Below are 24,293 nucleotides of genomic sequence, written 5' to 3'. Positions count from 1 at the left end.
GCTTTTTTTTTGTAATCATATTTCATTATTTATCATATATAATCATCATTATTTGCTAGAATTACACATACACACACACATTTACATTTAATGGTTTATCTATTTATCAGTGTTCTACTGTATTTAACACTTTTATTGATATTTGTTTGCACTGGTGCTTTAATGTTTTAACATTTTGTCAGAACTATTTGTCTGTTTCCAAGATGATGTGTCATGTGTCGTTCAACTTTCAGATTGTCTCACATAACAACCGGAATACAACACCTAGAACCCCCCCCCACCACCACTAACCACACTGTACTACCAGGCTAACACTTCAACAGGACTGTCTTAACAGATTACAACAGTCCTTGAATAAAAACACACACATGCACAGCATGATGCATCACAATAAAAATACTAGATGGTTTAACCTAATAAGAATATCTCTCCCACGCTCCTGCTGTGTGGGCCGGCAGCAGCAAGAGTGTGTTTCTCCTTGAATAATGGATGGCGGCTGCTAGGGGAGGGAGGAGAGCAGCAGCGGGCTGGTGTCACGACTGCGTCACCCAGGCTCTGTGTGACGGTAGGGGAGGGATGTACAACACGTAGCCCGTGGAGGAACTGCAGGCAGAGCTGCTGCTACCCACGAGTGTGTGTGTAGGAGAGAGAGAGAGAGAGAGAGAGAGAGAGAGAGGGAGAGAGGGAGAGAGAGAGAGAGAGGAGAGAGAGAGAGAGAGAGAGAGAGAGAGAGAGAGAGAGAGAGAGAGAGAGAGAGAGAGAGAGAGAGAGAGAGAGAGAGAGAGAGAGAGAGAGAGAGGCAGGGAGCTAGCTGAATAGAAACATGTGTACCTCATGGAACCTGCTCCCCTCGATGCTCCTGCTGCTCATCTCCTGGAGAGGCATCAACTCAAGTAAATGGCCATTTGGATTTGATGTGTATATTTCATGTACAGCCGTTTCTGTCTCTATGGTCGGTTATACATCGCATTCTAGTGGCATCGTGTGACCTTGTAAGCAGTGGGTCCTCTGTGTTGTCCCGTGTTGCATCACTTAGAGTAGCATTGCTGTATTGTATTGTAGAATGGCTTTAATGTTTCTGTGTTGACAGCAGCTGGCCGGTGACATTGGTTCCCAGTGAGGGAGTGTATGTTTGTTTGTTTGGGGATTGTTTTCCATTAAGCCATTTGAAGTTCTCTTCAAAGTGTTCTTATGTTGACATTGAAGTATCATGTAATGGTTAGTGTTGCAAGCACTTTGTGACCATACTCCTGTCATTGCCCTTGTGGAGTGTCCACTGCTCCTAAATAGTTAGCATGGCTTAAATGCAGAGGGCAAATTGTTGGTACATGGGCAAATGTATTTGGCAATAAAGAGATTGCAATTCTAATAATAACATCCACACCTGCCGTACATTTTCCATAGGTACGGGCCCGTCCCCATTTGAGTTATATGAAGGTCGAGCTTCAGGCTTATTTATTTTTTCCACCCTAAATGCAGATTAAAAACATGCACAGTACAAAAGATGTGTCTGCCATTTGAATCCTCAGCGTGCAGGCTCACAGACAGAAGAGGCTCAGCTGTTGCAATGGGGGCACACTCCTATGTGCCAGAGCTCTCTCTACTGTCTGTACGTCACAGCCTGCTAATGTTTGACAGTGGAACGTCATCCAACTCTCTGCTTGGAGAAAGCAATCAGAGGACTGTATTAAGTATGGCTGCCCCCATTAACGAGGTCCTCCTAATGGGATAGATTCTTTGCATTGTTGGATAGATTAACTATTTTCAATTACATCATTGATGGGGGCAGCCATACTTAAAGGGGAACACCAACATCTTACTGTCTTCTCAGAGTCAGACAAGAACACATATACCAATTTCCTCTCTGTGCGTTCAGTATCCAGCTGCAAGCTAGCGGATACGGACCACTAGCCTAGCTGTTGGCCCAGAACACCTCTCCCGTATCCGCTTCCATTCATTTGTGCTAAGCTAGGCTATCTTGCAGCCAGATAGCTTTCTACTGAGGCCTAACAAAAATAATAGTTGGTTTCAGGTTGGTTGTCAGTTTGGCCATGGGTAGGTAGGGAATTTTTTTTTTTTTTTTTTTTTTTTTTATTCTTTCCCACGGCGACTATGGATAGGGAATTTCTTTATTTAATTAACCCTTTCACTGCCACACGACAGAAGGTTAGCCCCTTTACTATCACACAACCGACGGCGATGCTCCATCATTAGCATCATTAGCTCCGCGGATGCGGAGCTAATGATGCTAATGATGGAGCATCGCCGTCGGTTGTGTGATAGTAAAGGGCTAACCTTCTGTATTGTCACAGTGAAAGGGTTAACCGGCTGTCGTGTGGCAGTGAAAGGGTTAAAATGTTCACAACAACATGGATGCATGTACTCTGCCAGCATGTTTAATATCCATAATACTAAAAGTTTGACTAAGATTTCTATGAAACTTTATTCTAAAAAAAAAAAAAAAATGATTTTTTTTTTTAATATATAATTTTTTTTTTAAACTCATAAAATATATTGGGTCGCACCTAAATCGGCAGGGTCGGTCGGCAACCTGAAACCAACCATTATTTTTGTTAGGCCTGAACGCACAGAGAGGAAATTGGTACCGTATCCCCATACCAATACCAATACCAATCCCCATACCAATGAGGAAATTGGTATCCCCATAATGTTGGCGTGTTCCTTTAACAGTTCCCTATTACCAGAGCAAGTCTTGAGTGCCTATCTTAATCGTCAGTCTTATACTTACTGTGCCATATTGTATTACATGATGTGCATGTGGACTACAGTGGTTATTGAGTACATCAATTATTGGCACAACCGATAAATAAACACACTGTACATAGCTAGTTTAATTTGAATAGGTTTCATGAAATTAATAATACTAAAAGTGAATGATGATGTCAACGGCACTTTGTAAAGAACAAGAAACCTTTTTTTCCAACAACAGGAGGATGGCTTCACACATTTCGATATGATATAAAGTATGCAGTCAGGTGTAATGATACAAAGACACTGATGTTGTATTGTGTGTCTCATATTTTACTTTACTCTTACAGCAGAACAACCTGCCCAAGTCTCCAAGCCGAACTCAGAGATAAAGACTCTCAGCGTGCTCATTAAAGGTCTGTTTTGCTGCAGCAACCTGCTAGAAACTGTAATGCCTTCAAACAGCAACCTCTAGGCAAAAGAGCCCTGCTTCGTATTGCTTTGTTTCCATTATTTAGTTTTTGTTTATTGATACATTTTTCAAGCAATTAACAATAATACAAAAACAGACAAAGTCAGAACATTCTATGTAATAACAATGCCCACCGTCATAATATAATTAAATATATATATATATTTAGTTTTGGGGTTTTCATATGTGGGTTGGAGTTGGGTGGGGATAGGGAATGAGTTGTTATAGATCGTATAACTACCGCTCTGCGTCCTTCTGAAACACATCCTTACGCCAGTATAATACTGAATAAAATCTCCACATGCACCTTTTTTTTTGTATTTTATTTTTTTATTCTTTTTTAAAACAAACATATAAACAAACATGACAACACACGATAAGATATACAAGCATTAATTGTCAGGGCACATCCAATGAGATCACATTTTGGTTAGTTGTTTTATATAAGATATACCCATAATACCTGTTATCTAAAAAAAAAAACCCTACATACATATGCTCAGCTCGAACCCCCCCCTCCCGGACCCCACCTTGAGAAGTACCTCCACTATCCCTCGCACCTAACCAGACACTACCATTATAAGCTAGCTTTTATTCTCTCCACCACTTCTAACCACATTGACATTTTGGATTCATTGAGACCCAGAATTCTTGCTGTAGATATTTCATGGTAAATTACATCGAGATATGTAAGAAACCAAACTTTACGGCACATTTTTTCCGGTTGAAACCAGCGTGATGCGATCAGCTTTTTGGCTACTGTGATACCCGATAAAACCAATCTCTTTAGCTGTGGATTCACTGCAAACTCAAAAACATCATTCAACAGCAATACCGAGGGGTGTACAGGAATATTCCAAGATACGAGTTTTGATATTTGTTGGGTCACATCTTTCCAGAATGCCTTAACTGGTGAGCAGTCCCAATACATGTGCATAAATGTCCCTTCGTCCCCATTTGTACATTGGGTGCATTTGGAATCTTGTTTGAGCCCCATTCGGCACAGTCTTATAGGAGTCAAGTATGTCCTGTGAATATAGTTAAGATTGATTTGTTGATGATCCGGGTTCCTTGATGTAAGTCGGACATTTGCCCAGGCTCCTTGCCAATCAAAGTCATTTTCCAGGTCTGGTATATCCCTCCTCCAGACAGAGTCAAGTTGGAGGGTTTCATACGAGGACGTTAGTAATTGATGATAAAATTCTGAAACAAAACCTCTCGATGTCTCTCTTGAGTAGAAGAATTTGTGGTATCTGTGGTGTTCAATTGGTCTGTCTAATGGAACACCGTGAGACTTCAAACATAGCTCTAACTGTTTGTGAAAAAGCCATGTGGACTTGGTGAGATTAAATTTTTTGCGTATTTCTTTATCACTTTTTTGCTGCAGCAACCTGCTAGAAACTGTAATGCCTTCAAACAGCAACCTCTAGGCAAAAGAGCCCTGCTTCGTATTGCTTTGTTTCCATTATTTAGTTTTTGTTTATTGATACATTTTTCAAGCAATTAACAATAATACAAAAACAGACAAAGTCAGAACATTCTATGTAATAACAATGCCCACCGTCATAATATAATTAAATATATATATATATTTAGTTTTGGGGTTTTCATATGTGGGTTGGAGTTGGGTGGGGATAGGGAATGAGTTGTTATAGATCGTATAACTACCGCTCTGCGTCCTTCTGAAACACATCCTTACGCCAGTATAATACTGAATAAAATCTCCACATGCACCTTTATACACTCATTCACCTGGCCACACCCCCATCCGCTCCTCTACATAAGCAGGGGTGTGGCCATACTATCAGCTCCTTCCTTACTTTCACCACGGTGAGTGTCTGTATACACCACTCAAGTTTAGTGTAAAGTGTTGAAGTTTGGAGCTGTTAGACATTATTTCTTTATTTTTCTCTCTCTCACAAATTTTGAGAAAAGGCTAAGCTATAATGTCTTCATCGGAGGGTTCGAGCGTTGGCAACATCACCCTTCACCAGCGATTCTCTATTGCCGCCTCCGCCGTGCGTCGTGGAGCTGCGCTGACTCCACGGTCGTGGCAATCAGACGCACCTGAGCGGCGTCCGGTGGAGAGTCTGCCTCTCTGGGGGGCTGTTGAGCCAAGGCCGTCTCCTGTGAGATGGCTTAGTTCCAGCCCTGGTTCCCCCTCTAGTGGACGGTCGGCCGCAAGGCCGACGGCTCCTCTGGGGGCGGAGGATCTGAGACGCAAGCTCTTCGCCTCTGCTCGCTCCCGTCGTAAGATGGTGAGCTGCAGGGGCGAACGGCCTTGGGGAGTTGCTGGAGCCAGACGAGGGTGCTCCTGCTCTGTCTCCTTGTCCGATGGATACAGAGGATTTTATGGAGGGAGCGGGAGCGCTCTTGTTTGACGCCCCGGTGGAGACGTATCACTCTCCCCCTCAGGGTGTGGCAGGGTGTGATATGTCTCCTTGGGGTCCCTCGTCATCCAGTGTTGGGTTAAAACCTCCGACTCGGAGACGGGATGCCCTGCTATCAACCTCGTCGGATGGTGGCGCCACACAGAGTGGCCGCCTCCCGTATGTGAGGGACGCGGGCTGCGGGAGGAAAATCGGCTAGGCAGTTGGCCAACTGGAGTGACCAGTCATTCATCGCCACGACGCAGAGCCTGGTCGCGACGTCAAACATTGCGCAGCTGGCACGCTTCATGTCGGGGATGATGACGGGCGGGTTGGTGTTGGACGAGCACCATCAAGTCCTACACGCCCAGGCGGCTGGAGCCATCCTGCACCTGATACAGCTGCAGAGAATCGCCGCCGGGAAGATCCGCGCCCTGGCCACTCTGTCCCAGCGCCACCTTTGGCTGGAGCAAGCAAGGGTGCCGGAACAGAAGAGGCTTCCCCTGCTCACGGCCCCCCTCTCCGAAGCTGGGCTGTTCGGGTCGGCCATGCAGCAAATGACAGCTGCATGCAGGGACAAGGAGGAGGAGCGCGCTGTGCTCCAGCCCCATTTCACCCCACCCAACGCTGCCGGTGCTGTTCGACGGAGGCCACGTCGTCGGGGATCCGCGACCGTCGCCACCGCCGCCACTGCTGGGCCCTCGGCCAAGAAGGCCAGGAGCGAAGAGGGTGCCTCGTCCGCTGCAGCCAGCCGACCCACGCCCGAAGGTGACGGTAGGGATCGACGTGTCCAGGCACCCCAGAACCGTCCCTCCGGGCCGGCTCCCCATGGGGGCAAGCACCAGGCTGCACGCGGCAGGCGCCGCTAAGTGACTTTCCCCATGTTACCCCTGTTCCCTTCCCCGCCCCAACCATATGATTTTTGCATTAAATAAAGGGTCCCTCCTGAGTGAGGGACTATTTTTTGTTACAAACTGTGTTTATTCACTGTATGTTGGGGATACGATGTGTGAACTCTCACCTAGTTGGGGTTGTTAGGAGAGCAGGACTTTTAGTGCTTCTGGTCGCTACATATATATGTGCTTAGCAAGGCCTGTAGCTAGCACTCGGTCGAAAGGCTTTTCTTTCCTCATCCTGAAGAAATATGTTTCTTCTTATAGTGGTACATTTTTACCGTTGTCTGAGGGCGTTGTGTGTGTTCTGTTACATTGATAAACAATGGCATTGAGTCCACAGCTTTGGAGTGTTAGCCTACAAGAAGTGCTCGTGTGTATAGCACCCTTATTGACCCTCTCTCAACCTTCTGTGTTTTCTTCTTGAAACATGAAACACGGGTGTCGTGTTCACACATAAGCCTTCGGCCTTGTTTATAAACCCTGTTCGCAGACGAGTTGTCGTCTGTGACTAGCGTGCGTTGGGTTAGCTTATCCTGATACTTATACGCTTCTCCATTAGCATGCTGGCTACATAGGTATCACCGCTGAATGGCTTGTTTTCTATAAAAGCGTATCCGGGGTGTGGGGTCATGAGGGGGTGAACTGATAAACCCCTCCTTCCCTCTTTTCTGATTGATCAGGGGGTTGGGCCTTCTATCCTTCAGGTTCCCTGCCGCACTGATTGGTCAGCACGGCACGGGAGAGGGGGGGGGGGGGGGGTAGGGAGTTCCCTGACTCCTCGCCTGTAATGGTCGGTTGAGTCATGGGATTCCCCCCGCCATAGAGTACTTCACTGGGCGCGTTTTTATTGATTGCCGACTTCCGTGAGTTCTTTACAGGCTCCATATGTGGACCTCTGTTGTTGTCAAGTTGGTGTTACGGTGCATGGGAACTCAAGAGTTCTGCTGCACTCTGTATATATGTGTCTTGAGCTTTTGGTCACGTGGCTCAATGTTACACAAACTTTTCAATTGGTTGCTCATGTGGGAAGTCTCTGGGGGTTCCCCGTCCCCTCTATTATGGAGAGGTTGACGGGGTGTTGTTTTCCCTCAGACGCGTCATATGGGACCCATGTCTTTTTTCTGTAAAAAAAGCGGCTTCTTGTCGTTCTCCCAGGCGGCTTGGAGGAACGGTATATGGGTTCTTGATGGAATTACCATTGATATGTTTTGGGTCTCGACGTGTATGTAGTGCTGGCCCTGGGTGCTTCTGATAGGAACCATACATGGGCTTGCGCGCCTTGGTTGCTCATCATTGGAACAGCGTTTTTTATGGGGCAACTGGGATGGAGTTTGTCTCTTCTGAGCGCCAGTGTACTAGGCTTGTCTCAACGAATTCTCGTTCATCTCTGGGGGATGTTAACAGAATATATCGAAGCATTGGTAGAGGGGTCTCACGCCCTTGGGGTGGGCCACTGGGCGCGGTGCTTTGTGTTCTAACCGTCTGGGTGGCGCCCTCTATAATGTTTTGGATCGACACGTGTACCTACCCCCCTCCTGGGACTGGGGATGGTGCCGTGATTAGGGCACGGGACTGGTTCTGGTCTCGCCGGACCAGGTCAGTTAACCCGTTGTCCGCCGGGGCGCAGATCTGCTGTTCTGGTACCCTGAGGGACTTGTGCTTTTTGGGGGGGGAAATGCCGGGTCGGCCCGGGCGTTGCAGGGTTTGATGTTATGGAGGTGTTCGTGGTTATGTTACTGCGTGTTATCCCTCACTGTTGCTTGGTCCATATTGTGGTGTACCTTGCACTGTGCTAAAGGAGCCTGGTCTTTCTCCATTCTTTTTCGCCCCTCTCTTTTCCTGCTGGGCGGGGCTGGGAGGGGGCTGTCGAGGTGGTTCTTGTAGAACCCCTCTGGCATCCCTGTGTACGTCCCGGTCCGCTGGGCTCAGGTCCGAATTTGTTTTCGTCGACCTGTTGGCCTGGGTTAACCCCTTCTTGAAAACTGAAACACTTGTACTGCTGTATAGCCAGTGTATACCCGCAGTTGTGTTTGAGTTTTTTCTTGGGGGGTTATAGGAACAACCGCCTCATGTTAGAACCAAGGTGGTGGTTGGTTTCCTGGTGTGTTGGTAGCGGAGTCAACTCTCGGGGTAGGCCGGGCTTGGCCCCGTCTGCCTGTGAGTGTGCCCCCGCACCTTTCATGACGTCTGCCAATCATGTCTGCCTTCTCTGCCTCGGCCCCTCTAGAGGGTTGGGTTTTTTTTGTGGAGGCTGCGACATGGTGCACAGCATACCAGCATACGCCCCTTCCGCCAGGGTGCTGTTCTCAGCAGATCCCTTTGGCGCCTGTCTAGTCCGCAGTGCTCCGGGCTCAGGTCGAGTGGCTTGTTGCCTGGATTGAGGGATCGCCCTCTTTGAGGGTTGTCTCCCCGGTGCGCTGCCTGGTCCCGCGCTACGCTGCTACGCTGCTACGCTGCTACGCTGCTACGCTGCTAGGGTTTTTGCCCTTGACCCCGTGATGTTAGGGGTTGTAACAGGGTTTTTATTTCTTCCTGTTCGTTCCCTAGTGGCATGTGGGTTGCGCGTTTGTGTAGTCGTGGGTTCTTCTGTGGGAAGGTAAGTCCCACGGTCTGCTCACCCTGTGCGTTTGAGTTGCTAAACCCCTCTTCGCACAGTCGGATCCGATTCCCTCTCGTCCTCCACTAGGGGGGTCCGGGGGCTTGGGTCCTCCCCGGTTCTGATGGTTGTGGGGGGCCTCAGCGGGTACATTTGTCGAGCTTCCGCTCTGCTCAGCTCCTGTGTTCCAGAAGGACGCAGAGCGGTAGCTATACAATCTATAACGTACGGTTATATATATTGTATATTCAAATAACGCACCGGACTGCGGCTTTACGTTTGACGGTTTATTTAATCCGCTCCACCAGTGCACAACACACACACACCATCTCCCGTTACCACAACGCTTTACGGTATATCACAGCAGTGTCGCAACATTACCGTGCCATCTTAAAGGCCCGGTGAACACCGTTGTGATTCACATACACAACATATTCCCCCCCCCACAGGGAACCCCGAAGAACATCCCCATACAGTTTAATTCATATTTAATTCATACTAACAGTCCCTGCAGCCTACCTAGGTGAACCGGGTAGACTGCCAGTCACTGACATAGTCTTGTGGATTATTCTGCCACGCAACAGACTATGCTCTGACTAAACCGGTCAATGAATAAATATAAATAATCTGTAACATAAATAGTCTATCTCTCAAGTAACATAGTCTCTCAAGTAGGCCGGTCTATTCCGGACGCGGACTGGCCGTGCGTCCCGGTGAACCTGGGGCTCGACTGGCAATGGCAATGGTGAGCCCCGCTGGGCGCGGTCTGGAGAGGCCTCCAGGTGAACCTGGGGCTCGGCTGGCAATGGCGGGCCCCGCTGCGGCTCATCTGGCAAAACCCAGTCCTCAATGTCCAGCTCTGAACCCTCCCTGGACTCTGGGTCCGAGATGGGGTCGTTTGCCACCTTCTTAAGCCGGTTTGCGTGCCACCGTGATCCATTGGCCAGACGAAAGGTGGCCGGGCCCAGCCGGGCCGTGACCCGTATCGGTGCCGACCAGAAGGAGAGCAGCTTGTGGTCCCGGTGGGGACGACGAATCCGGACCCAGTCTCCTTCTGTGAAGGAAGGCGCTTTCACCCTCCGCCTCCTGTCGAACCGCTGCTTCATTCGACGCTGAGCATCTGCGACCCTGGTGCCCTGGCAGGGTATCACTGCCGGCGCGATACTTGCTGGGACCCTCAGCCGATCCAGGGGAAGCTGCAACTCGCGTCCCATAATCAGGAGGGCTGGGGAACTGCCCGTAGTTGTGTGCGGCCTTGCCCTGTAGTGCAGCAGAGTGCGGAGTAAAGCGGCTGAGAACGGCAGACCCTCCGTCAGGTGCGCTCTGATGCCGTTCTTCAATGTCTGATTAAACCTCTCCACCCCCCCGTTTGCCTCCGGGTGGTAGAAAGCTGTACGGACGTGGTTAATCCCCCTGGCCTCCATGAAAGTGGCAAAGTCAGCAGAGACAAACTGCGGCCCATTGTCCGTAGTGAGGGTGTCTGGAATTCCCCACCGGGCGAACAGGGCGGAGAGGAAATCCGTGACCACACGGGTAGTCACAGACCCCGAGGCGGCCACCTCCGGCCACTTGGAATGGAGGTCATAGGCAACCAGGAGGAAACGCTGGTGGTGTGGGACACCATGGAGCTCCCCACAGATGTCCAGCTGGATGTGCTTCCAAGGTGCGGGTGGCCACGGCAAAGGCTGCAGCGGCTCTGGGGTCGGCGGCCCCGTCTTACCGCTGAGAAGGCAGGCTGAGCAGTCCCTCACCATTGTCTCTATATCCCGGTCAATGCCCGGCCACCACACCAGATCCCTGCAGCGCTGCTTCACCCTCACGATGCCCAGGTGCCCCTCGTGCGCCATGGTCAATATGCGTGCTCTGAGGTCACTGGGGATGACTGTGCGAAGCCCCCGAGCCACACAAACACTGCTCCAGCAGGACAGCTCATCCTTGACCCGATGAAAAGGCGCCAGCACCTCCGGGACCTTCACGGGCCACCCCCCCCTGATGTAGGTGCGGAGCTGGGCGAGCGTGGAGTCCCCCTCCGATGCAAGCTGAAGGTCCTCCAGGGAGACTGTGGCCTGGAGCGGGCCGTGAAGCTGAAGGACAAGCTCCGGTTCCATTGGATCCGGGCACGTTTTGGGTGCCGGGTCAGGGGTGGCACGGGAGAGCAGGTCAGCCACTACATTCTCCCTGCCGGGAGTAAACACTGTGGTGAAGTTATATGGCTGGAGCCTCTCAGACCAGCGGTGAATCCTCAATGGCTTGTGGCCCGACCCGGATGTAGCGAGCAGGGCGGTAAGAGCCTGGTGGTCCGTCCGCAGCGTAAAATGTCGTCCATACACGTACATGTGCCACCGTTCACACGCCCAGACACAGGCCAGAGCCTCGCGCTCCCCCACCGAGTACTTCTGTTCCGCTGGGGAGAGAGCGCGGGAGGCAAACGCCACTGGGCGCTCCACGCCCCGCTGGACCTGAGACAGCGCAGCCCCGATCGCCGTATTGGACGCATCACAGGTGACAAACGTCGGGCTCGCCAGATCGAAGAACGCGAGCACTGGTGGTGAGGTGAGCTGCGTTTTAAGTTGGCGAACAGCGATAGAGCAGGCTGGGGTCCACTCCCAGACCGCGTCCTGTTTCAGGAGCCTCCGAAGCGGGGTGGTGGTTGTGGAGTATTGGGGAAGGAAGCGAAGGTAGTAGGCTGTCATCCCTAGAAACGACGAGAGCTGCGCTGGGCAGGACGGCTCAGGCAGGCGCAGCACGGCCTCCACGTTAGACTGGAGCGGGCTGAGGCCATCAGCAGACAGGCGGAACCCCACAAATTCGATGACTGGGACAGAGAAGGTGCACTTGTCCCCATTCAGCGTGAGGTTGTGACCGGAAAGGACGTCCAGCACCCTCGCCAGGCGCTCGTCGTGGATGGCTGATGTTGCACCATGGACCACTATGTCATCCAAAAAAACGACCACGCCCGGGATGCCGGCGAAGATGGTGGCCATTATTTTTTGAAAACAGCTGGGGGCTGAGCTGAGACCAAAAGGCATGCGGGTATACCTAAACACTCCGACATGTGTCACGAAAGCCGTAAGGTAGCGACTGTCAGGATGCAGTGGAACCTGCAGGTAGCCTTGGCGAAGGTCCAGTTTGGTGAAAACAGAGGAGCCGTAAAACTGTGCCGCCAGTTCCTCCACTGTGGGCAATGGGTACTTATCCGGAATCACCGCTTTGTTCACCTGCCTGAGGTCGACGCATGGACGCAGTCCCCCTAATTTCCTTTTGACTATCACCAGGTTGGAAACCCATGGTGAAGCGTCGACGCGCTCGATGATGCCCGCATCCAAAAGCTTCTGCAGCTCGGCGGTGACATCGTCGCGTAGGGCGAGGGGCAGGCGGCGCAGCAGCTGGATCACCGAACGCACCTCCGGGATGAGGAGAGGCTGGTGGTGAAACGCAGTGAGGCAGCCCAACCCACTAAACAGAGCAGGCCAGCGCTGGTGCCAGGGCGAACCCACAGACAGAATGTCAGCCCCTGTATTGTCCACCAGGGAGAACCCGAGCCCACAAAACAAATCGTAGCCCATGAGGTTGGCTCCCTGATGAGACACTTGGAAAGTGAATGAGGGAAGGGCCTTGGTCCCGTAGCACACAGTGAAGGTGATTGTGCCTGCCATTCCTATTTTAGAGTGTCCATACCCATACAGGTCCTCTGCGTTGGCGGTGAGCGTCCGGCGCGGGAAAAGTCGACGAACCGTGGAAATGTTCAAAAGTGACTTGGAGGCCCCCGTATCCAACAGGAGTGGGAGAACCACCCCGTCCAGTTCCACCGTGCACCATTTAAATGCACGAGAGGTGGCGTCCACCGAATGGATGGTTGTCGGCGTAGGTGGACGTGGCGAGCGTGGCGGCGTGCTATCAGCACCGGGAGCAGAGCGGCAGACCCGGGCGAAATGGTTCTGCCTGCCACAGCGTTGACACCTCTGTCCCCTGGCAGGGCAAACTGGAGCCCGGCTGGGGTGTGATGCGGAGCCACAATTTCCACACACGGCCCGGCGTGCTGTTGACGCGGCCGTACCCCGGCGTGCAGCGAAATTTACCTCCAGGCTGTCATCCGGGAAAACCGGTTCGGGAAACTCCCCGGACGGTGCCACTGTTTGAGTCAACATCAGAGGTTTGGGGAAAACATTACAGGGTGCTAGCTGTGCTGCCAAACCTGCTGCTGACTCGAGATGGAAAGCAATATTAACAGCCTTTGTCAATGTCAATTCATCTGGCATCATTAATAGCTTATCCCTGAGCTTAGGGTTGTTAGTATGTTCAGCTAGCTGATCCCGTATCAGTTCATCTTCCATCACTCCAAATTTACAGAGGCTAGCCAGCCCCCGTAGGTCAGCTACATAGTGGTGGATCGACTCACCCACTTGTTGACGTCGCTGACGGAAGACGATCCTCCGGAGCATGACGTTTTGTGGAGCAGCGAAATGTCCCGACAGCAGTGTGACACAGTCCGCATAACTCGGTGCAGCTCCGAGAGTCCTAAAGATCCGTTGTCCCTCGGTTCCTAGGTTGTGAATGAGCAGGGCTCTCTTCCGAGCAGCGTTAGCGTCGGCGAGCCCGACGGCTATTATGAACGTATTAAACGCCTCCAGCCAGTGAATCCACGGAACCGGTGGCTCGCCAGGCAGGGCGAGGAACGGAGAGAGAGGTGCAAGTAGGGAATCCATAATCCCATCCTCGTCGCCAATATTGTGTATTCAAATAACGCACCGGACTGCGGCTTTACGTTTGACGGTTTATTTAATCCGCTCCACCAGTGCACAACACACACACACCATCTCCCGTTACCACAACGCTTTACGGTATATCACAGCAGTGTCGCAACATTACCGTGCCATCTTAAAGGCCCGGTGAACACCGTTGTGATTCACATACACAACAATATCTATAACCAATCCATAGTTATATGAGTATAGCGGACGCTCTGCGTCGGACTCACTGAGGACCCCGTGGTCTTCGCCCTGGTGGTGAAAGGCTTGGGAAGGAGCTGATAGTATGGCCACACCCCTGCTTATGTAGAGGAGCGGATGGGGGTGTGGCCAGGTGAATGGGTGTATAAAGGTGCATGTGGAGATTTTATTCAGTATTATACTGGCGTAAGGATGTGTTTCAGAAGGACGCAGAGCGTCCGCTATACTCATATAACTATGGTTATAGATATAACCGTACATTACTGCTGGCCACATCTCAGCTTCTGTGAAGTCTGGACTATAGCAAGTTACTATATCTATATATCTATATTTATATCTATATCTATATATCCCCTCACATCAGATGTAAAAAAATGTGTAGTACCAGGAGCCCTTTTGTGCAGAGGTCGCTCTTTGATTGCATCACAGATTCTACCTTTGATGTCAAGGTGAAATACTTTGTGTTCAATTCATGGTGAATTGAACACAAATGCATGTTCCTTGTTCACACCCATATTGTGTCTTCATCATTAAATAAGGGTAGACTTACAGATGTTCTGGTGTCTCTAAAGGGTAGTTACAAAACACTTGATTAAGGCCCCGTTTAGACGGAAACGCTAGCAGGTGAATCCGCAAAAATATTTTTTCGGATGTGCCTTTCGTTTATACGGAAACAGCGTTTTACGGGGTGAAACCGCAAAAAAGTGAGACTACCTTCCAGGGTGGAATTCCTAGAAACGATAAACCTTTGCGCTCTCATCTAAACTGTCAAACCGCATAAAACGATGACGAAAGGGTTGTCAAGGCTCTCGTCGCATGTACTGCTTACATCACAGGCATGCGTCAGTAGCCTAGAAGCGTAAACAAAGCATGTCTGATTCTATCCATGGCGATCACCTGAAGGCTACACTGGCAGTACTTTTAAATACACAAGAATCTGTCCCGCGGCGTGACTGGACCCACTGTCTGTGAGTGACTCTGCTTTGGTCCAATCACATTCCCCACCCACAGTCTGCGAATCAGAGGCAGAGTAGGGTGGGTCTTCACAGCACGTCATGTGACATATGAGCCAATCGTGTGACAGCGGGGCTCAGTCGTCTGGAGTCGTTACAGCCTCGTCTGCACGGAGAATTCCATCCCAAAACGATAGTCTAAACGCAAAATTAAAAGTGAAACCGTAAGACGACTTTTGCGGTTTCTGTTCAGACTCTCTCCGTCTAAACGTAGCATAAGTGACAGGTACAGTAGCTATAAAACATTGCTTATCATGATAGGAATAACTTTTTTCTTTAAGATAAGATTCCTTTATTGATCCCCTTGGGGAAATTCAGGCATCATAGCAGCATGGGGGAGGGGGAGGGGTACAGGTAGTAGAAGACATGATACAGGTCATACAATTATAGTACAGTGAAGAAGTAAAAATTGTAATAGAATAAAAATAGGCAGTGTAAACAATATAACAATATAATTAACTCTCGGCATGCGCATATGGGTAAGTAGGCAGTGTAAAAAGGTCAAGGTGCAAGGTGAGGTTATGTCCTCTCAGTTATATTTGCCCTACAATAAATATAGTTACAATATATAATCTAATATATATAATCAAAAAATTCTAAATATATGCTCTGATGAAGGGTTAGGGTTTAGGTGGGAGTCAGACACACTCAGTGATGGAAGTTCCTAGTAGTTTTAGTTTAGTACTTTTAGCTGTGACCAGCAGCTCTATAGCTTGTTCTGTCGGTTGGTTGGTCCCCACAAAAGTTCCCCCACCCTCACAAATTTGGCATGGCGGTCAAGTGTGTGTGTGTGTGTGAATGCACTCAGAGCGTAGCTATTGCAGATTTGCGCTTGTTATGATGAATTCCATGTTGTTCATTCAAATGTAAATGCACTTTCTAAACAAACAGTCGTCTGATTTTAGCCTGTGTTTGTGTTTGAAATCCCTCCACAATTCTCAACGCAGGTGAAAGTCACATTGAGCGAGTTGAAGTGTTGAAAGCCGTCAGTTTAGAATTGGAGTGTACCTGGGTTGGTCATAAAAACAAACTGCCAAACATAAGTGGCTTTTGGACAAAGGATGGGAGTGAAATTGACAACAGCCGCCTCACCGTGCCGTTGGAGAATGAGCAATATAATCTCAAAAGAGCGTAAGTATGTATTTGTTCATCCATATATTTTTAGGAAATCCACATTTGACCATGTCTTTCTGTCTTTACACATACAGGCCTATCCATTGCCATATGTGGTGGTATGTATGCGGCCTTAGACTTGTGCTTTACAGTGATATTACCTTGTGCGTGTTAAAGGGACACGCCAACATTTTGGGAAAGGAGCTTACCGTCTTCTCCAGAGAGAAAGAAGAAGATAGATACCAGTTTCCTCTCTGTGCGTTCAGTAGAAAGCTATCTGGCTGCATGTTAGCCTAGCTTAGCACAATGAATGGAAGCGGACATGGCCGGTTAGCCTTCGGGAGAGGTGTTAGTTGGACAATGCCTAGGCTAACCGGCACTGTCCGCTTCCATTCATTGTGCTAAGCTAGGCTAATGTGCAGCCAGATAACTTTCTACTGAACGCACAGAGAGAAAACTGGTATATATCTTCTTGTCTCTCTCTGGAGAAGACGATAAGCTAATTTCCCAAAATGTTGGCGTGTTCCTTTAACTCATTCCCCGCCAACAACGAGTTTACTCGTTATTGGGCGCCATGCGTTGAATGCCAACAACGAGTAAAAGCCTTCTCTGCAATCCAAATTTTTATATTCTATTCAATGTCACGGACCTGTATGTTGCCGTTAAAAGGCATACTGGGACCCAGAGGGTGCAGTACCGGCCAGATCCGGCTAGGTGGCAGTATCGAGAGTGCAGTAAACCCTGTTCCAGACCGTGTGTTACATTTAAATCCCTCCGGGCGGTAAATTTAGACGGAGCCGAGTAAATCGCTTCATCCGACCACTTCGAAGCGCATCTGGCACACTCGATCCATAAATTGTGCCAAATTATGTCCGGGACCAGATGGACACCAATACTGCAAATCGCGATCAGACAATTGGAATATTATTTTTGGAATACCCCCGATCAAAGGTAAGGACTATCTGACATCAATTTCAGCTTGATCCAACAATGTACAAACGCTGATCCAGCAGATTAGCGTCTGTAGTGTTGATGGATTGATTGATTGATTGAAAACTTTATTAACAGATTGCAGAATGGGTACAATACAGTACAGCTCAATACACACAATTGTTAAGGGGATGCAGACCAGAGAAAGACTTTCGTCTTGTTTACATCAGGGTCCCCAATTTTCAATTCATCAGGACATATATGACATACATGACATACAGATAGACAGTACTGCTACATCTATACATTTATGACATACCAGATTTGCAAATACAGTACTGTTTGTGATACAAAAAGAGTCAAGAAAAGGGAGTATATACATTTGATTGACGTAGAAACTGTACAGGTTGGGTGGGGTTGTGTGGGGGGGGTTGGGTACATTGGGATATTAACAACCATACTGGGTAATTTACATTGGAGGTGGTTGGGGGGGGGGGGGGCACTGTATAAACAAGCAAAACTGTACATTGGGGGGGGGGGGGACACTGTACAAACAAGCTAAATTGTACATTGGAATATTGACAACCATACTAGGTAAATTACTGTACATTGGAGGGGTTTGGGTTAGGACATTTACAGGGGCCAGTTTCGAATTGCAGTCTCCCGTAGGTGTCCCTTGAGAGTGGTTTTGAAAGTGGGTAGTGATTCACATTCCTTTACAGCTTTGGTTCAACACGAATGCCGCTACTGGCCATCAAAGCATAAAAAAACGACCCCCCCCTCCCCCCTTTCATGCATTCATGATGAAACATAATACCTATTATAAACATTTGATTTGGAAATAGTAGCATGTCCAGGCAAGAAACGCCAACCCTTATAGTAGAATACACGTAGCGCCCTATAACTAAACTTTTTAGGAATTATCCCGGATCACTCCTAAACTATACTTATATTCACCACAGGATAACGCGCAAACGTATGCATGAAAATCTTTTCTCTTTTTTGCATGTTCGACGGAAGAAAGTGACTGTCAAATGACTATAGTATTGTCTCCATAGCTATAATATAGAATATAGATATAGCTCTAAAAACAAGGTGACGCACCCCTATCCTTAAAACGTGGCATAGCTAGAACGGGACAAGGCTAATCCCTGGCGCTGAATGAGTTAACACAGAATCTTTAATGCTGTGACCTCTGGGCAAAAGAGACCCTCTTGGTATTGCACTTTGTTTACCTTTTTTCTTTTCGTTTTACAGATTCAACATCACTGGTGAAGGTAACCTTGGGAATTATTCCTGTGTCTTTGGTGTTGAAGCACACGGAGACTTCATTGTGGCAGGTACACTATGCTTTATGATTTAGATCTGCAAGTACATGTATCAAATCATATGTCATATTTTCCTGCTGGCCACTGTGTTAAAAGAACACGGCAACATTATAGGAAATGTGCTTACCGCCTTCTCCAGAGTCATACCAATTTCTTCTCTGTGTGTTCAGCGGATATGGACCAGCTAGCCTAGCTGTTGGCCAAAAACACCTCTCCCGGAGTTTTAAGTTAGGCTAGTGGTCCGTATCCGCTTCCATTCATTTGTGCTAAGCTAGGCTAGCTTGCAGCCAGATAGCCTTCTACTGTCTAACACTGGAGAAGGCAGTAAGCACCATTTCCCATATTGTCGGCGTGTTCCTTTAATGTGAGTCCATCTAGTGTTCGATACATGTTTTCTGGTGTCTCTAAAGAGTAGTTACAAAACACTTGATTATTGCCATTCAAAACCACATCTTGTGTTTGGGTCTCCTACAGTCAGAACTGACTAATTGCATATTACCCTTAGAATATTTGAAAAGTTTAACCCAAATACACAAGCGGATGTTAAAGGAGCACTTCATGGAAAAACAACAGCAATTTATTTTGCACATAATCTCACACATACCCCAAGGCTCTAAACTGTTTTGCACACATTAATTTAATTTGACAGTTAATGGGATTAAATATGACCACCAGTGATGCCAAACTCTATTGCAATCCTTATCTCTATTTTTTTTTATCATTTCATTGAGCTGTAATTAACACAACACAAATATTCAGTGTCCTCTGATGACATCACTGGTGCCAATATTCAAACTAATTAATTCTCAATAACTGTCAAACTAAATGAATGTGTGCAAAACAGTTATAGCCTTGGGGTATGTGTGAGATTATGTGCAACACAAAGTGCCCTTTTAAATTGAACAAGAGTTGTAGCAGTGTAGGGTGCTGTGAGTTATGTACAGGCCTATGCTGCATTCAGGCTACACAGTCTTGTGATTGATATATTTATTTCCTTCCTTGTCTACCAGCTCCACAGATGGGTGAGGTGCGAGATAAGCCTATTGTTAGCTACGTGGGAGACTCTGTAGTTATTACATGTAAGATGGAGGAGCCCAAGCCAAAGCCCACCACCTGGACCTGGTACAGGGCTAATGGAACGGACAAGGTGAGTGGGCTGCTGCTGAGCGCCATCTTTGATTAAGTTTTAGGTAGGATTCACTACCACACTACAGAAGGTTAACCTTTCACTACCACACTACAGACGGTGTGGCTGTGAAAGGGAAACCCTTTGTCGTGTGGCAGTGAAAGGGTTAAGTTGGCGCAGTGAAAGGGTTAACCCTTTGGTAGTGTGGTAGTGAACGGGCTAAGGTTAATTATGGACGTACCCTTGCTCTATTTGTGAAACATTGTTACTCAGCTGATAGAGTTATGCCTTTCCTGATGACTTGTCGTACAGAACTTGTAAGTCGCTTTGGATAAAAGCGTCAGCTAAATGACTAAATGTAAATTAAACCTTTTGCTTTTTGAAAGAGTCAATGGGATAAATGACACGAGTACATCTACAGAATAATATGTAACCTAGGAAACTATTATGTTAAATTCTGTTTGTGTTGTGGCTTCTTATATGACTTCCTAACTTAAATTGCCGTTATGGCAATTCATTAACAGTTATGGACCAATGCATGTTTAATAAATGTATTTCAACACAAGACTATACCATGACTATCTTCAATAAACCATAGATTTGGATTTGCCACACTGGACAAAACAATCTGTGTTAACCTGTTAAGCTGTAGCCCTATTTTCAGAAATTCTGCCTAAAGGTACATGCCCAAGTAAATGGAAGAGTGCTCCACTTCTACAAGGTCAATTTGCATGTTCTTGGTATCTAGGAACATCTAGGGACCTGGGGCTGGGGGTATGTATTCCCAGTCTCAGAAATATTGTGTCTGTTACTAGGCTTGAGTAAATTGTGATGAAACAAAGGAGAATATTATTTTAATAATTTTTTGCATCTTTGCCAGTGAATAACACCATGAAAACATTGAGGTTCCTTTGATTACGCTCACTGAGCTCACCTTCTTGAGATCAAGTGTACAAAAAGTCTAAGCAAATGAATAAAGGGAAGATGATTAAACAGAACGATTTGTAGATGCAGTAATAAATTATAATCCATTTTAATTATAAATTCATATTTGACCTTGAACTTGACCTTGGCCTTATTATGGCCAAATCATACATCTATGGATATAGAAAGAGGTCCTCTTTCTAATGGCAGTGTTAAATCTGGATTTAGTCATTTCCTCACGGTTTTACGATAAAAGAGATATAATTAGCATTTTTCCATTAAATTCTTATTTTCGGTAAATCTTAAAAACATCGGTAAAAATGAAAATATACACTTTGACAACTGTTGATAGGGTTATGGTCTTTACTCTTGGCTACATTTGAAAAAGAAACACAACATTAACCTCTTAACTTGTGGGCCCTCTTGAGGACGATTCGCGACGCGCCACTTTGCCGACCTCTAGCGGCTTGGGTGTGCATTTCTTTTAATGCAATATATATATAGAATTAAAGCCCTATGTGTTGCCTATCGATGGCCATTTCAGGCGACAAAATCCGTTCAGCGGTTCTCGAGTTACATGCCGATATGTGAGGCGTGCGCCAAAGTACACAAAGTACACGGCGACTCCCGGGGCTCTAGCTCCGTCAATCATTTGGTGATCTTGAAAATCTTTAGACAGGGTTGTAGCCAATGAGTGTGGCTTTCCAATGATACCCAACATGGGGATCTAATACGGTCTGTATTGATCGATTTATGATAAAAACAGCCGGGTCCCCCAATTGTTCCTGATATTGTAAAACCTACAGATCTGTTACTTTTAAACAGGTTAAAAGTAATAATAAAAAATTAAAAAAGAATGCCTACTCTTTGACCCACGTATTTTGAACCTTATTCAGTTACAATAACTTCCTGAGCACTTTACACTGGGGACAATGAAAACTCTGTCAAAAATGTATGGTCACATGAGTGACTGTGAGTGTAACTCATGCCCTCATGAATGCTCAACATTAGCTCTACCCTGACTGACACTTGGATAATAATAATGATCCTTTCTGATTCTCTGATCGGTTGTCGTCCAGGAGGAGCTCATCGACACCGGCGTGGCCTCGCGTCGCTACGAGATCCTAAACGACAAGGGGAAGACCGCGCTCACGGTGCACGGCCTGACGGAGGCCGACACGGGCATGTTCTACTGCGGCGCGGTCTACGACATCAGCACCAGCGTGAGCCGCGTGGAGCTGCGGGTCATCACCTACCTGGAGCCTCTCAAGCCCTTCATAGCCATCGTGGTGGAGGTCCTCGTCCTGGTCTGCATCATTCTGCTCTGTGAGAAAAGGAACTCAAAGAGCGACTCTGCCTCAGGTAGCTACGACAACACACCAAAAGTGAACATCCTTCCTCAGTCAGGAAGTTATGGGATAATACAAAGGGATAATCCACAATCCACATGATTATAATTTTTATCTTTTTTGGATGGGCGATAAGCAGTCATTGCTGTTGCATTTTTGCACAGCACTTACTTGCTCTCCATCTTGAAAGGCTATGCTATCAATCAGATTTTATTTTTTATATAGCAAGTTTTACATGACACAGGCCAAAACAAAGTGCTTTACAAAGGCAGGTAGGGCAAGACGGATTGAGGTAGGGATACTGTTCCACAGCCTGGGGGCTGCAACAGAAAAAGCATGGTGGCCCTCTGTTCCTTAAGTCGCCCCTGATTGGCTGATCTAAGGGTCCTAGCACAAGAGTGGGGGGTGAGTAGGTCAGGAATGTAGGAAGGGGCTTTGCCATTGAGTGCTTTGTAAATAAAAAGAAGAACCTTGAATGCTAACCACTGAGTTTATCTTATCTTTATTACAAACAAACCATTGTTGCTGGTGGTGATGTAAAATGCATTACTTCCTGTGCACCGGATGATTTTCCAGGGAATTTCCTACCAGACACTGGTATTTAGAACAGCAAATTCTAGAACAGCAATTTATAAATTAGGTATAGGTAGAATTATTGTTATGTCATATCAATCAATGATACAGACTTACAGAGTAGCAACATTTTGCATTTATCTACTGTATGTATTTGAGATTATTACTTGGTTGCACCTTGTAGTTTGTATGATCGCAATTTCATTAACACAGCTGTCTGTGGGTCTCTGCCTTCATCCTTAGGAAATGTGGTAAATGCTGACCAAACAGATAAGCTGTGAGTATTACTGAATCTATCTTGTTTTTTTGTGTGTGTAGCCAGATAGCATATTCATAGTATTTTCATGATGTGTCATGCCAACCAATATGGCTTAATGCCACAGCTCATTGTCCGCGGTGATCATTTCATTTTAATCACCTGCTAGTTGATTACAATCACCTGTTGTCTGCAATGGAATGCTAATTGATATTTATTCGTTTGTGTCCTCTCATAATAATGGATGTTGTGTCTCTTTTCAGGACACAAGGAGAGAGCAATGGGATGGAGGGGAGTTCCTCCACGAGACAAAGGAAGGTGTAACATGGAACGTACAGCAGCTTCCATTTGACGAAGGATTCCCGTACTGTTAATGTAGCATACCTGCTTGTTTTTCCTCAAATTGGCTAATCAATGTTGGGAATAGTCTTGAGGTTTGAACCATACAGAGCTAATACAGCAATATATAATTTGTTATTACACTGATATACGTCATCTGTTGTTACAATAACATGTTCACCAAAGGGAGAGGCAGCAGCTGCCAGTGCCACTAAATAATCACCAATCTACCTGTAAGTGTTGATTGACGATAGTACATCTGGTCTATTCTCTGCTACAATGTTCAGATTCTTGCCACACACCATATTTATTTTAATTGGTTCACATGAGATAGAAATCATGGAGTGAACGATGCATCTCGTAGCTGCTTCCTCGGGTTTGTAATGCATCCTTCGCTCTATGACTTTATATCTCATGTAGAATAAATAAATAACTTTTTCTAGAGACTTGAGTGTGCAGCAGGAATTGGAACTTTGTAACAGTGACTGCCTTAGCCAGCACCCTGTAGCTACATTTCAGTTGTGCATGGTTTCATGAACTCTTTTACTGGTCTATATTTCTATTTGATTATAATTCAGTCAAGCAATACTGTCAGTCAGTTTTTGTCCTTTCTCTTCTTTTAGAGATGTTGTCATTAGCTAAAACAGCAACCTGTATGCTTTCTTTGTCTTGAAGTATAGGCAACTTCCTGACAGGCCTTTCCAGCATGGCTGCCTATAACATAGGAACCATTGTTTTGTACATGGCAACGCAAGAGACAACGGTTGCTATGTGCAAAACAACAGTTGCTATATATTGACTTAGGAGAAATACATAAACAAAAACACAATACTGGATCTTGTAAACAAGTCACAGTGGAACAATAATATCATGCTTTTCGAGTGTTTTACCTACTCTACCCACTGACTCTACTACCGCACAGAAATGAGGCATTTTGTTTTCAAAGTGGTTATCAATGGTCACAGGCAGAAAGAGAACTACCGGTACACAAACATTCCGTGCAAGGCCTCTATTCTATGGGTTAGCCCCCTTCAACTGTATTTATTTTAGTTTTTAAGACGGTAAGAATGTATTCAAGATTGAACACTGTGCAGGGGCGGCTAGAATACTTATGAAGATACCGCCGCCCCTATATAAGTATCAATAATCCTACTTAGTAAAAAGAAAGATATATATATATTGTTATGGTTTGTGTGCTCTGCCTTATACTAGAAAAGATTTCCCTGCTTTGCTTGTGTTCATCTCTGCAGTCAGTTCAGTACTGTGTGCCTACAGTAGAACTGCCTACATCACCTACATTAAATATACATGGCTTATGCAACAATGGGAATGTATCACAGTGAAAAGTTTA

The 24,293-nt window shown here is 46.9% G+C and overlaps 1 protein-coding gene across 1 annotated transcript; it reads left to right on the top strand.

Annotated features, from left to right (window-relative positions):
* The first annotated feature begins 797 nt into the window (after nt 1–797).
* emb (embigin) lies at nt 798–23,818 on the top strand. Its single transcript, XM_084307949.1, has 8 exons — nt 798–893; nt 3,060–3,125; nt 15,952–16,135; nt 18,305–18,387; nt 19,386–19,522; nt 21,505–21,787; nt 22,591–22,624; nt 22,867–23,818. Exons 1-8 carry the CDS (start codon nt 824–826, stop codon nt 22,925–22,927), a joined length of 918 nt encoding a protein of 305 aa, XP_084164075.1. The 5' UTR covers nt 798–823; the 3' UTR covers nt 22,928–23,818.
* Nucleotides 23,819–24,293: the final 475 nt, after the last annotated feature.

This window comes from Notolepis coatsorum, assembly GCF_963971535.1.
Source record: "Notolepis coatsorum genome assembly, chromosome: 2".
NCBI lineage: Eukaryota > Metazoa > Chordata > Actinopteri > Aulopiformes > Paralepididae > Notolepis > Notolepis coatsorum.
Note: the sequence above shows the minus strand (reverse complement) of the source record. Positions and strands in the feature narration are given on the sequence as shown.

Excerpts from the sequence above, each read along its gene's own strand:
- emb (XM_084307949.1), top strand. The coding sequence starts at position 824 with ATGTGTACCTCATGGAACCTGCTCCCCTCGATGCTCCTGCTGCTCATC. Across the intron at positions 3,126-15,951 it reads TCTCAGCGTGCTCATTAAAG|GTGAAAGTCACATTGAGCGA; the intron begins GTCTGTTTTGCT and ends TTCTCAACGCAG. Across the intron at positions 19,523-21,504 it reads GGGCTAATGGAACGGACAAG|GAGGAGCTCATCGACACCGG; the intron begins GTGAGTGGGCTG and ends GTTGTCGTCCAG.